The sequence below is a fragment of the Haliotis cracherodii genome, unplaced genomic scaffold (assembly GCF_022045235.1).
Source record: "Haliotis cracherodii isolate W230 unplaced genomic scaffold, xgHalCrac1.p SCAF_7, whole genome shotgun sequence".
In the NCBI taxonomy this organism is placed as follows: domain Eukaryota; kingdom Metazoa; phylum Mollusca; class Gastropoda; order Lepetellida; family Haliotidae; genus Haliotis; species Haliotis cracherodii.
The window spans coordinates 44,544,808-44,562,799 of NW_027266330.1; the positions used below are offsets into that span (position 1 = coordinate 44,544,808).

A 17,992-nucleotide genomic window follows, 5' to 3' on the forward strand; every position below is an offset into this window, starting at 1 on the left:
GTGGATCGATGCTCATGATGTCAATCACTGGTCCAGACCACCATCATATAGCTGGAATATTGCCGAGTTCAGCATAAACAACAAACAATGAAACTACAAGGATCCCGTCATACTATTTACCTATTGCTTCCTCTGGTATGAGATCCACTTGGTCTGTGTACAGGTACTGGAGGAAGGCACGGTACACACTGTATGGATACTGGGTGATCTCAATGGTGCTGAAATTGGGAAACACATATGATTCTATGATACAAGTAAACACCTGTACATCACTCCTTTTTTTCTGGAACATCATATCAAATCAGCAATAACGTACAATAAAAAATACATTGATAAAAGAATCTCACTGAAATGAGCAAGTGAATAGGATGTTATGATGCTATTAGCAATATTCCCACAATATCACTGCAAAAGACACCAGAATTAGGTAGCTATTTGGTGATTGAGCCTGGGTCTAAGTGTGATGAGTGAACGAGTGAAGTTGTGTCAAATATAAAAATTCTTTATGTATTAATGGGCTAACTGCATCTCCGAAAAATAATGCATTTGTAGTCAACAGTATGAGGGGGGTGGGGGTCAATGATGTTAGCTTTCATTTAGAAATAATGTTTGCTCTACCCACCGTGTGTAGTGTAATAAAGTATAGTTTTGCCCTGAACTATTATATTTAAAAGCATGGGGATCCTTTCTTTTCTAAGATGCTGAATTTACAACTAGCCTTATGGCTTTTTTTAGCTGGTTTCCAAATCCAATCCGTAATGACCTGTGATCTTAATTGTAAACCCTGGGACAGGGCGAACTGACAGGCTCTTCCACCTAATTGCCTGCACCCTTATCTTTAGGGATATATTTACATTTTGAACATAATACAACACCACTAAAATGGGTAGTTTGTTATTTAAATATGTCACATTTCATTATCCGTTTACTGTGCGGCTATCCATGAGCCCGTTCAGCAATAAGTAGGAATTCTAAATTTAAGTTTTATATTAATTTGTTTTAAATTAATCATGTGACTCGAAACATTTCACTAGTGCATTGTGGGGCCGAGCTGAGCTAAGAAATGTAAACAAAGCCAGCCGAAGTTCAGTGGGACATGATATGGCATTGCCGTGGGCCGAACATTTCAGAGAAAGAGAAATATAGCGCCCGTTTTGCATGACTGCAGTATGTTGCTAAATGCTATATGCTGAGCAAGAGGTGTACATGTGGTTATGAAAGATTTCAAACTTACTTACTTACTTACTTACTTTGGAGATTTAACGTGCGCTTTCCGACTGATGCGTATTTCGCACACGGGCCCGGCCAGGCCATTTAATGTGTTTCCGAGAGGGGCGAGGGTGGTCTGTGCAACCCAAGAGGGGGCTTTAGGGGTTGCTTATATATAATTTGGGAATTTTGAGATTTGGAATAGATGCCGATGGGGTTGGGGAGGAGAACTAAGGGAGCTGGGTATGGTGGATGTTTGTTTGTTTATGTGATTTTGATTTGGTAGGTTATTATGGTTTTAGATGCGTTTTATTAGTTCCGTTTTTATTAAGAATACGCCTAAGGCCTTGAAGTTTTCTAGTTTATTTTGTGGGTTTAGTATTGCTTCTAGAGTGAGAGCCTTGTTTAGATTGAGGGTGGTTTGTAATGCGGTTCGATGTGTTAGGTAGTGTGTGCAGTGGATGAGTGCGTGTTCTGGGGTTTCTGGTTGTTTGCAGTGTGGGCAGTTACCTGTAGTGTGTTTTTTAAGTTTTTTTAGGTGGTTATTTAGGTTGGTGTGTCCTGTTTGGAGTTTAGTGATTACTCTGTTGATTTTTTTTGATGGATGGAGAATTTTTGGTTTGGTTAGTGGTTTGCTGAGCACTCTTTTGATTTGGCTATTTGAGTTTAGATATAGGTTATGCCATTTTTTTGTGATTTTTTGTTTGTTTACACTTTTAATTTCTGATTTTGAGATGGGTAAGTTTAAGCTTATTTCTGGGATTTTGAGTGATAGTTTAGCTGCTTTATCGGCGTTTTCATTACCGTATATTCCTACGTGGCCGGGGAAAGATTTCAAGGATTGCTCATTCCTTTGCAGTAGACTGCTGTTGACCCATTCCTTTGTCCAAAGACAAACATAATTTGGAGGCACCAGTGCCCACCTCAGACAACTTTGTGACTGTTGTGGCATGGACACAATGGTTTGAATATGTTTGTGATAAGCCTGCAGCATGAGAGATGGTTGACATCATCTTGCCATATTTCTTCCAATGTCATAGATTACCTTGAATTATTTTATTTAAGTATATTTGTCATCACCTACCGGGGTATATTAGAATAACATTCAGCAATTATTTCAATTAAGACTCATTAAGGATTAGCCCCAATACAAGCTCGTCTATAGGGCATTAAGGATTAGCCCCCATACAAGCTCGTCTATAGTGCATTAAGGATTAGCCCCCATACAAGCTCGTCTATAGTGGATTAAGGATTAGCCCCAACACAAGCTCGTTTATAGTGACACCATAATCTCTTTCAGAGCATCCAGTAAATATGTCAACAAGATTAGTGCCAGTCCAACAGGATTAACAGGATTAAGTATTCCCCTCTGTCTAGCCATTCATTTAGCATAGGGCACAACCAATCGTGTATCAACCAATCATATTTCTTTTTATTGTTAAATATTTTGTTAAATACATACTGTAGCAACATGATAGGGCAGAGAAGGGGTTTGACTCTCACCAAACAGATCTCTCTCCCACAGCCCAGAATGTTGTACCGACTCTCTGTGGCCCCCTCAGTTATTTTCTAAGATATTGAAACTTGCTCATTGTTAATTGTTCTTATAAATAAAATTGTGATTAGTCTCCTGTGACTCCGGCTCTTTGCTGACTAATTCCCCAAGAAAACCAGCACGCCATTTGGAAGGTATTGTTCACCCAGAACAGTTCCATGATAACAGCATTAAGTACAGTTGGCACCTTTGATGTTTCAGCAAAAGATCTTAGAAAAAGATGGAACATATGTGTTGAGCCCCATGTGTCATGATATGTTCCTGACTGTAGTTCCTTTCTGATCTACACAACACATGTACCAAGTTTCATGATATGTTCCTGACTGTAGTTCCGTTCTGATCTACACAACACATGTACCAAGTTTCATGATATGTTCCTGACTGTAGTTCCGTTCTGATCTACACAACACATGTACCAAGTGTCATGATATGTTCCTGACTGTAGTTCCGTTCTGATCTACACAACACATGTACCAAGTTTCATGATATGTTCCTGACTGTAGTTCCGTTCTGATCTACACAACACATGTACCAAGTGTCATGATATGTTCCTGACTGTAGTTCCGTTCTGATCTACACAACACATGTACCAAGTTTCATGATATGTTCCTGACTGTAGTTCCGTTCTGATCTACACAACACATGTACCAAGTGTCATGATATGTTCCTGACTGTAGTTCCGTTCTGATCTACACAACACATGTACCAAGTTTCATGATCTGTTCCTGACTGTAGTTCCGTTCTGATCTACACAACACATGTACCAAGTTTCATGATATGTTCCTGACTGTAGTTCCGTTCTGATCTACACAACACATGTACCAAGTGTCATGATATGTTCCTGACTGTAGTTCCGTTCTGATCTACACAACACATGTACCAAGTTTCATTATCTGTTCCTGACTGTAGTTCCATTCTGATCTACACAACACATGTACCAAGTTTCATGATATGTTCCTGACTGTAGTTCCTTTCTGATCTACACAACACATGTACCAAGTTTCATGATATGTTCCTGACTGTAGTTCCTTTCTGATCTACACAACACATGTACCAAGTTTCATGATATGTTCCTGACTGTAGTTCCTTTCTGATCTACACAACACATGTACCAAGTTTCATGATATGTTCCTGACTGTAGTTCCGTTCTGATCTACACAACACATGTACCAAGTTTCATTATCTGTTCCTGACTGTAGTTCCGTTCTGATCTACACAACACATGTACCAAGTTTCATGATCTGTTCCTGACTGTAGTTCCGTTCTGATCTACACAACACATGTACCAAGTTTCATGATCTGTTCCTGACTGTAGTTCCGTTCTGATCTACAAAACAACAAACCCTCCCACATGAAGTGCTGGTTGTCTAGGGGAATTAGAAAAGAGCCAAGGTCACAGGAGACTAATTACAAGTTTATTACAAGAGACAAAATAACAATATCTTAATTATAGCTGGGGATGTAACACAGAGTCAAGGCTCTTGAACATCTTCGCTCTCTATCTATTTATCTAATATTTAAATAATACAAAGAATATGATTTGCAATTGATACATAATAGGGTGTACAATTAACGAATAGCTAGACAGAGGGGATGAGGGCCATTCGCAATCTCATTAAAATCAGATCTTAGTTCTCACTACCGGTAAACAAAGATCTGAGGACATCCCATTAGGGATCACGTCAGAACGACCTTTCATCTGACCAATCAGATCATCGCTTACAAGATCATGAAAGTGACAGTCGGAATGTGATTTCTAATCATGCAGCCACGAAAATTTTAACACAGGGTATTCCAAACGATAATTACGGGCTTAACGACTGGATCCATACAATCTAGACCATCTATTAGCCATTCCATAATGTTCTTTTGTTCAGGTTTCAATTTTTAATCCAGAATTTGCCAAATATGTTTTCGAAGCGTAGTCACCAATTTGAAATTAGTGTAATTAAGCACGAGGAAGCTGCCTTCTAATTGGCTAATGTCGACTTTTGTCAGTCATTCCATTGGTCGGTCAAAGTTTGTCCAAGATCGGTCTGACGTCACCCGTAATGGGGTGTTCTCAGATCTTTGTTTAGTGGGGACAGAACTAAGATCTGATTTTAATGAGATTGGGGCCATTCGAGGCCTTCCTGCTACGACCTGACTTATGCAGATGGGTTACCTATTAAAAAATGCACACTTTTCAAGACTTGAGAACAGAGCTCATGCCTCATTCAAGACATTTAACTGAGACAAATACTGGACATTTGTGAGTGCTCTGACTTGTGTAATAGGGCCTATTATAATTCCTGCTTCGACATTTGATCCATTGGTTTTCCTTTTATGATTGTAAACCTAATCCTGTGTATTTCAATATAATTTGTTGATTGTTCACTGATCTTGCGTGGTTATTCACTGATGTTCCTATCTAGTTGTGAAAGTTTGCATCTAAATTTGAGATTCAACATGTAACAGTAAATCATTTAGCGACCTGACTGCTGAGACCATATACTGGTACACATAGTTAACCCAGGTGTGTTTCACAGGAGATACTAAGAAGGCAGTGAAAGTGGCGTATGTGAAGGTCAAACACTTAAGTTGGGTGCAAAATCAATATTCCCCAAATCATGTACCCTAATATGTTACTTAATGTAAATGATAATTTCAATATGGCTGCCATGGTTGGTCAATCAGTTTCAAATTCTGAGTGTAAGTTTTAGATACACCTTTGCTGGGATAAATAAATAATATGTATAAATTCAACTTCATAAACCAAGAGATTTGTGAGTAGGTGTGGAAAACACATTTAACAAGGAGACTGAAGTCCAAAGCATGCAGTCAAAAGTCTAAATATCCTTAAAATAGGACATATACCACATGTTTACTGATATGAACTTTCATAACGATGCATTCAGAAATGGCTGAGTATTGGGTAGGCAGTACCAGGAGATTGGATGTACCCAGACACAATCCAAACACACTTAATCTATATTAGTTATGTGCATAATGTTTTACGCCACTACTTCCTCTTCTGTTCCAATGTTACAAAAAGATTGTCTGCTGCAGGTAAGTCCCAAAACAAACCTTCAACTACCTGCCTTTCCTCATGACCCACACACCTTAATTATATGTAATGATGCTTCCTGTTTCAAGCTTGCAACTTCTGTACAACTGTTGTTATTCGTGATTTTTAGGTCATAAATCCCTCATTGACATCTCTGTTTGCCGTGTCGGCAAGTTTGGTGTGGAATTAAAGAATTATAGGCACTTTGTTGTGTATGATTACTACGCATGAAAACTTTAGTCTGAAGGCAGTACTCTGATGGTTTAACATTTTTCAATATCAACATTGTCATAAATCATTTTAACAATGTACATCATAGAAGTTATATACATAGTCATGCAGTTCGGCCTTCACTCTATGAAGGTACAAAGTGAAAGTCAATTCTTAAAGAAACTTCACATGCTTTTTCCTACCAAGACAGCGATATTGAAAAAACTTTTTACGGCCTGTTGGTGGGAACAAGTAGGTGAAGTTTCAGTGTGATTTTATCGGAGAAGATTTTTACATTGCACCGAACGCAATCAAAGGCCATTAGTTCACTTGATTTTCTGTCAGGAGAGCTAAAAAGGATATTTCCAATATTTGGTGTCCTGTGATGACAGTTTTGGGACAAGACTTGCAAAGTAAAACCTTAGCAGACCTTGTAGGCTCAGAAGCAATGGCGAAAAGTGGAAAGTTTATGATGGACAGACAGATGGATGTTGCCATGCCATAAGCTCTCATAACACACAATTCAAGTAATATTTTTTTTTCAATCTGTGACATATCAAAACAATGAATGCTATAAAGAGAAATTTATTAAGATGTCTTCAGAAATCTATTCATGGTGAACAATTTCAGCATATGCATTTCAGAGTTCAGCTGACACGATATAATTATGTTCTGTAGCAATGAGATTGTGAGAACAAATATTCAGTGTTTTCATTTATCATGGCAATCATTAAACATAAGTTATTAATGTTAATAATTCCAAGAATACTACCTCTATTACAACATAGCCATAAATACTGTATTTTGGCTGCAGACACACTATTACTAAGTCTTCAGATTTTCAACAGAAGTCCTCTACACTGTTCTCCTTATAGCACATGTAGCTCTTCAGCTCTTCAGCTCTTCTGTGCAAAAAGGCGGGAAAAACGTTATTTCTTTCCAAAACATCTAAACATCTAACATCACTTCCGGTTCTAAATGACGTCAGGTCTCTATCTGACTGGTTTAGATGTCATTTCCAGAACCTTTGACGTTATCCATATCAGCTGTACTAATACGGGTAGCCCTTGAATTCCTTATATACCATACTAGTAGATCAAGGTTAAAGGTGTACACACCTTCTGTAGCTGCTGATGTCAGATCCTCGCCCCCCCTTCCATCACCCGCCCACCCCTTTTTTTTTCTCAAAGAAAGGAGGAAAAACTAGGGGTGTATAATCGCCTGGGCAGCAACAATAGGTCCCAAGGAATAAATCCCCAACAAGTCTCGTAAATAAAAAGTAGTGAAGTTATTGTGTGAACCCCATTGGCATCCTGCAACGACTTGTTCAACGGACACGGATGACCAGGATGCTATGTTGCCAAAGCTCAGATTTCGTGGGCAGAGCTAGAGCCCATAGTAGGATGAGTATCTTGTGCTTGCCGATAACTTGTTGCTATGGTAGTCTTTAGCCATCCCGCAACCGTTGCACTAATGATGTCTTTATCCAAGTGGGTCTTGCACAAGATGAATAGACATCTTCGATGTCGGAGATGTGGATGAGTGGTTGTCAGATAGAACTTGAGAGCTCGTATAGGACAAAGGAGGCGATCAGGATGATCCACTGTAGGTGCCAAGGCGTGAATAGTATAATGTCTGTGACCCAATCGACCTGTAGTCGTGGACTGATTCTTGGCTATAAAGTCTGGTAGGGACCGCAAGGTGATGGACATCCAGTTGGGAGCGTGAGTGAGAATGCAGTAGCCATGGCTAATAAAAATGCTGCTTTACGGGATTTTTGGAGGAGAGTAGCATTTCTAAGAGGTTCGTATGGAGCGGCTAGTAGAGCAGACAAGATGACTGATAAATTCCATTTTGGGAAGAATCGGGAATGCGAATATCCTCTAGGCTGTTCGAATGAGTCTGTTAAGCACCAGATGTGTTCCAATCAACAATCCACCGAGCAGGAGAACGGAATTGAGGGTGGATCTATATCCTTCAATGGTTCCATGTCGGAATAATATAATCCTGTTGTAGGTGTAAAAGGAAATTCGCAACCATGGGAATGTCAATTGTGACATTTGTTAGACCATATCTTTGTCTCCACTGGGTGAATTTGTTCCATCTGTTGGGTGGATGATCTTGCAACAGCCATAGAGGCAGCTTCAGAGAACCTGGAGGCCTGCATTCTCTGCGAGATACTTTCCAGGCGATGAAATGGAGACTGGGCTGGCGCATGAGATCTTTGCGAAGTGGAAGAGTGAGTGGCTCGTCCATCAGGAGCGATAGTAGTCTGGGATACCATGTCCTGCTTGGCCAAGTTAGAGCAATGAGGATGACTATGTCTGGGAGAGACCATGGAGGGAATGCGCAGGCGAACAGTCCCTTCCAATCCATGGATAGTGCATCTATCTGGAGAGCTCTTGGATCTGGGACGTAAACTGGAAATTGATGGTTGAGACAGGTCGCGCAGAGGTCCAGATGTGGGATGTCCCAAACAGAGGTTATCCAGGTGAAGACGTCTGGGTGAAGAGTCCACTCTCTGGGTACGATCCTCCCTCTCCGGTATAAGCTGTCCGCTAGTATGTTCAGTTACCTGGAATATGTCTCGCTTCCATCCGGCAGCTGAATGAGTTGGCCAAGGCAAATAGCTGAGTAGTTTCCGTCAACAGCGAAAGGGACTTCGTTCCGCCTTGCTTCTGAACGTAGGCCACCAGTGTCATGTTGTCTGTGGCAATCAGGGATGATTTGATGAGGTGATCTTTCGAAGTTTGTAGAGCATAATAGACTGCTTTAATCTCTCTGTGATTTATGTGTAGGGCTGTTTCTGTCTCGATCCATAAAACCTGAACTTGGAGGTCGGTCATGTGAGCTACCCAACCTGAATCCGACGCGTCTGTGAACAGGTGTTTGGGAGCTGGTAAGGTGAGAGGAATCCCGGACATGACATGATCTCATTGATCTCCAGATTAGTTCTTGGCGCAGGTAGAGAGGTATGAGTACCTGTTTATCTAGGTTCTGAGATCATAGGGAATTGATCCAATTCTGCAGCGAGCTTAATTGTAATTGGCCTCTGTGAGTTATATCTTGTAGAGAGGACAGCGTTCCCATGAGAGACATTTACCATCAGATTGATCTGGTAGGTTAGTCTTGGGCGGAGTTGATCATGGTGATGGGCTTGTTGAACCAGGAGGCAAAGATATCCCGTGCACAGAAGAAATCTGGCCCCAATGTAAACTATGTCTTGTACCAGACAAATCTCTGACTTGGTCAGATGGATGAGGAACCCGAGATAAGACATGAGTTTGGTGAGGAATGTCACATCCTGACACAGCTGGGTGTGTTCCTGATTGGCGGCCAGGAAATCGTCTAGATATCCATCAAGTCGTACCATCTGTAAAATGCGTAGTTGATGACTGGAGCCGTTATTCTGGTGAATAACCAAGGGGCTATTGATATGCTGAACGGTTGAACTTGGAATTCGTAACCACCTTCATTTACTCCGAAACAGAGGTACCTTCGTGAGGTGGATTGGCACATGGAGATATGCATCCTGAAGGGTGAGGCTGATGACCAAATCTCCTGTTCCGAGTGATGAATGTAGTTTCCTGACAGATTCTATCTGAAATCTTGGAGGCGGGACCAAGTACTTCTTGTTGAGTGTTTTGAGATCGATGATCATTCTTATCTCTGTGGAGTTCTTTTTTGGTACTAAAAACATCAGTGAGTGGAACCTCCGAGTTTAGCTGGTATCCCGCAATCTCCTAATGGCCCGTTTGGTGAGAAGGGTCTTGATGGCAAGGTCGGCTGCGTCCAGTTTTGCACCCTTCAGGTGAAATCTGCGTCCCACTGGGACACCAGGATACTAGTTGAGGGCGCTTGAGAAAATGTAGCATATACCTGTGATGGAGAACGTCTAAAATCCAGTGGTCAGTCGTAATGTGCATCCAATTTTCAAAAGACGCCCTCCCACTGGACCCTGAGACGGCGTTATGTTGAATGGCGGCAGTCGTGTATCGTAATCAGTAGACAAAGTCAGTTCAATAGGATCTGCGACACTTGGAGTGGGAAGAAACAAGTCATCTTCTATCCCTGTGACCTCTGAACTCAAAACCTATGACCAGATCCACAGTGTTTGGAATTACGGAAAAATTCTGATGATGGCTTGTCGTAACGCCAGGATGCCTGGTAGGATTCTTTTCCTGATGGGATGTACTTCTTTCACGGTGGTTCGTGGAAAGAGGAATCCCTGGCCGGTTCCCGTGCTCGTTTAGGCAGGAATTGCAATCCATGTGCCTTGACTGTCAGGTTAATCATAGGCACTTGGAATCTCTCTGTCGTGTCCTGTCTGACTTCATCAGACCTCTCTGCACTACAAGCAGGAGTTATGTGGATTGCCAGTAACCATATGGACATGTCAGCGGGGAAGTGGAGGACGCCATAATAAGTGATAACACACAAAAAACTAACATCAGTATACTTACGTATCCAGCCAGATCATAACCAAATAGTATAGTATTTCTGAAGAAATTAATGAAACAGTGTGACTACCTATACCAAGTGTTAGAGAGAAAAACAAAAAACAGGTGTTGACTCTAGCACACACAGTAAAGACATGAAGTTTTCCCGCCTTTTTGCACAGAAGAGCTGAAGAGCTAAATGTGCTATTAGGGGAACAACTAGTTGTGTGTACCGTATTTTCTTGAGTATAGTGCGCACCCATGTATAATGCGCACCCCCCTCTAGCGGGTTCAATATTTTGGAAGAAAAAGAAATTTGAATATTATGCGCAGAAAAAAATTACACCGTACCCTTTCAGCGAAGTCCGGCAAACGAACGGGTGCTGAGAAACTTCGTCAGTACAAATTCGAAATTTGAGATAAAAAATCACCAGACATGTTTATTTACCGTTTAAATAGTATTTATTGTTCTGCTAGGCATTGTTTTATATCTAGGGATTAAGATTACTTTGTGTATTTTCTCGTAAACTAAGCCGGAAACAGCAATCAGCTGTACACACGTTTTCTTGGAATCGACCGGTGACTCGGTCAAGACACACCCAATGATATAACTTTATAGGATTTTTAATGCAAGGATCGGCAACAATTGTATCTGAAACTATTTTATTTATCAGGAATAATATATTCCATTATTTTCTTAATTATATGCAGCCTTTACTAAACATATTTAAAATAATAATAACCCTAAGCGAAGCAGCTGTTCGCTATTCCTGGGTATTATTTTTTACATGGAACATGTCTGACCAGTCACCGTCAAGGCTCACGCACACGTGATCACGTAAGCGCGAGAATTTCATGTTGACATAGAATCGTCAAACAAAAACAAATATGACTTTTAACGAGTCAAAGTATGTCATTTATGATATATGTATCCATTCTCTGTCAACTAAAGTTTGTTTCAAGGCGTCAATAGAGGTATTCTGACCGTGGTTGCTGTTAATAATGGTGAGTTGTGCGATCTTCCGATCGCTTCACACACGATTTCGCCGAAATTAATAAAAACAATATTATAAGGAATTTTGAAAAAAATTAATGTAGTAAGTTACAAACATAAGTCCAGAAATACAGAGAACACTTTTTATAGACAGACAGTGTAATTACATAAATATTTTGCGTACTTCAGTATGGATTTGTTGACATGGTATTTCCGGTGTTTCGTGCTCACGGTAATGTCTTTCCATGGGGGAAAAAAACACCAAAACTCATAATTCGTGTATAATGCGCACCCCCTTCTACACAGCTGTGTTTTTTCGAAAAAAAGTGCGCACTATACTCAAGAAAATACGGTAGTTGACAGTGAAGAGGACTTCTTTTAGAAACCAGAAGATTTAGTTATAGTGTGTCTGAAGCCAAAATACAGGATTTATGGCTATTATGTAATAGAAGAAGAGGATTCGCCGGAATTATCAGGTTAGGAGGAAACAACTCACTCTTTACCATCTTCATCCCAGCAGGACTGGAACATGGAGCGGAAGTGTTCACACCTGCAATCACACAGGGTTGGGTTGTGTAAGATGATAAGAGTAACATTTGTAAACAATGGTAAACACAGCTAGTCGTCTGCAGAGTTTACCATGGCAAAGTAATCTGACATCTTATGCAAAGGTTAACTGGATCCATGATTTATTTCATTTCATTTGTAATTCCAAAGGGTTCTTGACACAGAGAAATTCAAACTGTGGACAAGGTATAGTGAGGGCCCTTTTGACCCACAGAATCTGGTATATTTAAGAATTGACTTTCACTTTGTGTGAATTCACTGGAGTATGAACCTTCATAGAGTGAGGGCCAAACTCTATGAAGGTTCATACTCCAATGAACTCACAAAATGTGAAAGTCAATTCTTATAATTTTTTGCTTCACTATATTGTACCTTAAAGGATCTAGATCTCTACACAATATTAAGTACTTGTGACTTCATGTTTACACTGAAAGCCATACAACAACCAGCTGTATTGCGTAATAAAATAGTTCCTCAAAACGAGAGGTGACATGAACGTGTGTATGCTCAACATGCTCTACATGAACAACTTTTGTAGTTTCTTTACAATAAATGTAATCAAATAATATCCTCATAAGATGAGAAATGTCTGATAAGGACTACCTCAGTAAGTCAGTCACAATGACAGCCTGTCGTAATACATTTACATCAACTACAAGACGTCAAAATAGCAAACACGATAAACGTGACGGAAGTTGTTAATGAACCTGAGGCGGTTACATGTTTAAGTCATCATTGATCAAGAGTTCATTAACACTGGCATTGTTTAGATACGAACACGAAAGGTGTATGTGACGCAACGGCTGTTTTACAGGTTTTCAGGAAGAATTTCTGTACAAGCTGAACAAGAGCAATTTTTTAAACACAGCTGATTATCTTATCAGATATTGTAGATATTACTATGTACTTGATCATGCCAGGTTGGTTGTTGATCTGAGTAAGGTGAATGAGTATGTTTTTACGCCACTTTTTGCAATATTCCAGCAATATCATGTCAGGGGACACCAGAAATGGGCTTCACACACTGTACCCATATGGGAAATTGAACCTGGGGCTTCGGCGTGACAAGCGGACGCTTTAACCACTAGGCTACCCCATCACCCATTTTATACCTATCAACCAAAATCCATACCTAAATTTCAAGTAGGCCAAGAAAGGTCCTTATCCAACCTTATGGGGACATAAATAAACAGCTTCAGTGCATGCATCTTAAATTACTATGTCACCACCTAACAATGACATGAAGACATGTGTCCATGAAGGCTCTGCAGCTCAGCAGTGTTGTGTCTCTGCTGTTGATACTTTGGGGCCTCAATACTTTGACAGGTCATTAGCTCACTTTCGGTTCAATTCAAATCCCAATCTACAAATTTGGTGTCTCTAAGTTGGTTTTCATAATTACTGGGGACCTAAAACGAAGTCTAATAATATCCTAATGATCTGAACAAAATAAAAAGTTATCATTAGAAGAAACATATGCCAAAGTTCAACTTCCTCTATCTGGAAATTTCAGAGAAGCGGTCAACAGAGCCAAATATGCATTATGAGAGAACATAAAAGCATGGTCAAAACACAAAGGTCACATCAAGGTCAAAATGTAAAATATTGAGAAAAAGAGGAACACATGTATTACACATGTATTGAGACCCACTACTAAGTAAACACATACCAAATTTCATTTCATTTCGGACAAATATGGATGAGAAATGGTACCTGCTCTATAACCTTCCTGAATGTTTATTTATTTTATTTTCATATTTACAACTGTGAATGTTGACATTTCCTTCTAGCAGCCATGAGCCTTATGCATCCTCCTCCTTCGAGGATTTTAAATATCACTTCACACAAGCTAAATTCATAACAAAATTAATGAAAATGATCAATGTTGATGACTTTTTCCACATATCAACCCTGTTATTGTGATGAACATAAACGCAGAGTTGCATCATAATTAGAGCAAATTGTTCTGAGCAAAAGGGAAAACAAATATTTTTAACCACTTATATGCGGGCCAAAATTGAATGCAAATCATAATGCCATGATCAAAAGTATATTTTCATAACATTATTAAGCAATTATTATTTTCCCTTCACTGACTTAAATTTTTGATGAAATTTGAGCCTGTTGGAAGAAATCTAGATTTCATAGGTGGGAAGAAACAAGTCTCAGCTTCATTGTTGGTGGATCTCTGAAGAAGACATTGACAGATCATACAGATGCCAGACACCAGGCAAGCAGGCTGTAACATTACCTCCCTCAACCAGGTATGCTGAGAATACTAACCTGATCTTGAGAATAGCCTTATGTACATGGATTTCTCTGTCTTCCACTAGAAATTTCAAATCAGCAGTCACCTGAAATGATTTTAAATTTACTGTTGATTATACAATCAGGATACAATCAGGATACAATCAGGATACAAATGAGTGTTTGAACTTATCATAACTGCATGTATCAAAAAGAGAAGAGGTCAGAGAAATCCTGTTAACTTCATCCATTGGACATACTTAAGTTTTTAACCCACTTGGTCCCTCACTATGCAACCCTTTAGTGCAAAGAGAGCTTATATGGTGCTGAGAAAATGTCTCTTTTCAATCATGAATCATGATGTCAACTAGTTAAGTGGTTAGGGCACATCCCAAAGATATGGGCCATATTTAAACTTCAAGGGAAAAGACAGCAAATGATAGCAAATGCAGCCATGTCACACACACACATCAATATTGCAGTATCAGGCATCCATGTCACACACACATCAATATTGTAGAATCAGGCACCCATGTCACACACATATCAATATTGCAGTATCAGGCATCCATGTCACACACACACATCAATATTGCAGTATCAGGCACCCATGTCACACACATATCAATATTGTAGTATCAGGCACCCATGTCACACACACACATCAATATTGCAGTATCAGGCACCCATGTCACACACACATCAATATTGTAGTATCAGGCACCCATGTCACACACACACATCAATATTGCAGTATCAGGCACCCATGTCACACACACATCAATATTGTAGTATCAGGCACCCATGTCACACACACACATCAAAATTGCAGTATCAGGCACCCATGTCACACACACCCATCAATATTGCAGTATCAGGCACCCATGTCACACACATATCAATATTGTAGTATCAGGCACCCATGTCACACACACATCAATATTGCAGTATCAGGCACCCATGTCACACACACATCAATATTGCAGTATCAGGAAACCATGTCACACACACATCAATATTGTAGTATCAGGCACCCATGTCACACACACCCATCAATATTGCAGTATCAGGCACCCATGTCACACACACCCATCAATATTGCAGTATCAGGCACCCATGTCACACACACATCAATATTGCAGTATCAGGCACCCATGTCACACACATATCAATATTGTAGTATCAGGCACCCATGTCACACACACATCAATATTGCAGTATCAGGCACCCATGTCACACACACATCAATATTGCAGTATCAGGCACCAATGTCACACACACATCAATATTGCAGTATCAGGAAACCATGTCACACACACACATCAAAATTGCAGTATCAGGCACCCATGTCACACACAGATCAATATTGCAGTATCAGGTAACCATGTCACACACACATCAATATTGCAGTATCAGGCACCCATGTCACACACACACATCAATATTGCAGTATCAGGCACCCATGTCACACACACATCAATATTGCAGTATCAGGCACCCATGTCACACACATATCAATATTGCAGTATCAGGCACCCATGTCACACACACATCAATATTGCAGTATCAGGCACCCATGTCACACACACATCAATATTGCAGTATCAGGCACCCATGTCACACACACATCAATATTGCAGTATCAGGCACCAATGTCACACACACATCAATATTGCAGTATCAGGAAACCATGTCACACACACACATCAAAATTGCAGTATCAGGCACCCATGTCACACACACATATCAATATTGCAGTATCAGGCATCCATGTCACACACACATCAATATTGCAGTATCAGGCACCCATGTCACACACACATCAATATTGCAGTATCAGGTAACCATGTCACACACACATCAATATTGCAGTATCAGGCACCCATGTCACACACATATCAATATTGCAGTATCAGGCACCCATGTCACACACACATCAATATTGCAGTATCAGGCACCCATGTCACACACACATCAATATTGCAGTATCAGGCACCCATGTCACACACACATCAATATTGCAGTATCAGGCACCCATGTCACACACACATCAATATTGCAGTATCAGGAAACCATGTCACACACACACATCAAAATTGCAGTATCAGGCACCCATGTCACACACACATATCAATATTGCAGTATCAGGCATCCATGTCACACACACATCAATATTGCAGTATCAGGCACCCATGTCACACACACATCAATATTGCAGTATCAGGAAACCATGTCACACACACACATCAAAATTGCAGTATCAGGCACCCATGTCACACACACATATCAATATTGCAGTATCAGGCACCCATGTCACACACACATCAATATTGCAGTATCAGGCACCCATGTCACACACACATCAATATTGCAGTATCAGGCACCCATGTCACACACACATCAATATTGCAGTATCAGGCACCCATGTCACACACACATCAATATTGCAGTATCAGGAAACCATGTCACACACACACATCAAAATTGCAGTATCAGGCACCCATGTCACACACACATATCAATATTGCAGTATCAGGCATCCATGTCACACACACATCAATATTGTAGAATCAGGCACCCATGTCACACACACATCAATATTGCAGTATCAGGTAACCATGTCACACACACATCAATATTGCAGTATCAGGCACCCATGTCACACACATATCAATATTGCAGTATCAGGCACCCATGTCACACACACATCAATATTGCAGTATCAAGCACCCATGTCACACACACATCAATATTGCAGTATCAGGCACCAATGTCACACACACATCAATATTGCAGTATCAGGAAACCATGTCACACACACACATCAAAATTGCAGTATCAGGCACCCATGTCACACACAGATCAATATTGCAGTATCAGGTAACCATGTCACACACACATCAATATTGCAGTATCAGGCACCCATGTCACACACACACATCAATATTGCAGTATCAGGCACCCATGTCACACACACATCAATATTGCAGTATCAGGCACCCATGTCACACACACATCAATATTGCAGTATCAGGCACCCATGTCACACACACATCAATATTGCAGTATCAGGAAACCATGTCACACACATATCAATATTGCAGTATCAGGTAACCATGTCACACACACATCAATATTGCAGTATCAGGCACCCATGTCACACACACATCAATATTGCAGTATCAGGCACCCATGTCACACACACATCAATATTGCAGTATCAGGCACCCATGTCACACACACACATCAATATTGCAGAATCAGGAACCCATGTCACACACACATCAATATCGTAGTATCAGGCACCCATGTCACACACACATCAATATTGCAGTATCAGGCACCCATGTCACACACACACATCAACATTGCAGTATCAGGCACCCATGTCACACACACATATCAATATTGCAGTATCAGGCACCCATGTCTCACTCACACACACACACACACACACACACACACACACACACACACACACACACACACACACACACACATAGCAATATTGTAATATCAGGCACCCATGTCACACACACATATCAATATTGTAGTATCAGGCACCCATGTCACACACACACACACACACACACATATCAATATTGTAATATCAGGCACCCATGTCACACACACACACACACACACACACACACACACATAGCAATATTGTAATATCAGGCACCCATGTCACACACACATATCAATATTGTAGTATCAGGCACCCA

General features: G+C 40.4%; 1 protein-coding gene across 2 annotated transcripts in view; it reads right to left on the reverse strand.

Annotated features, from left to right (window-relative positions):
• LOC139447548 (RCC1 and BTB domain-containing protein 1-like) overlaps window positions 1–17,992 on the reverse strand; it is a 197,052-nt gene that overhangs the window by 138,218 nt on the left and 40,842 nt on the right. For both annotated transcript variants that reach the window (XM_071228951.1, XM_071228952.1), the window contains exons 11-13: window positions 14,304–14,374; window positions 11,950–12,003; window positions 121–218 (exon numbers count right to left, since the gene is read on the reverse strand). In XM_071228951.1, the coding sequence (XP_071085052.1) occupies window positions 121–218; window positions 11,950–12,003; window positions 14,304–14,374 (223 nt within the window). The remainder of the gene's footprint in view (window positions 1–120; window positions 219–11,949; window positions 12,004–14,303; window positions 14,375–17,992) is intronic.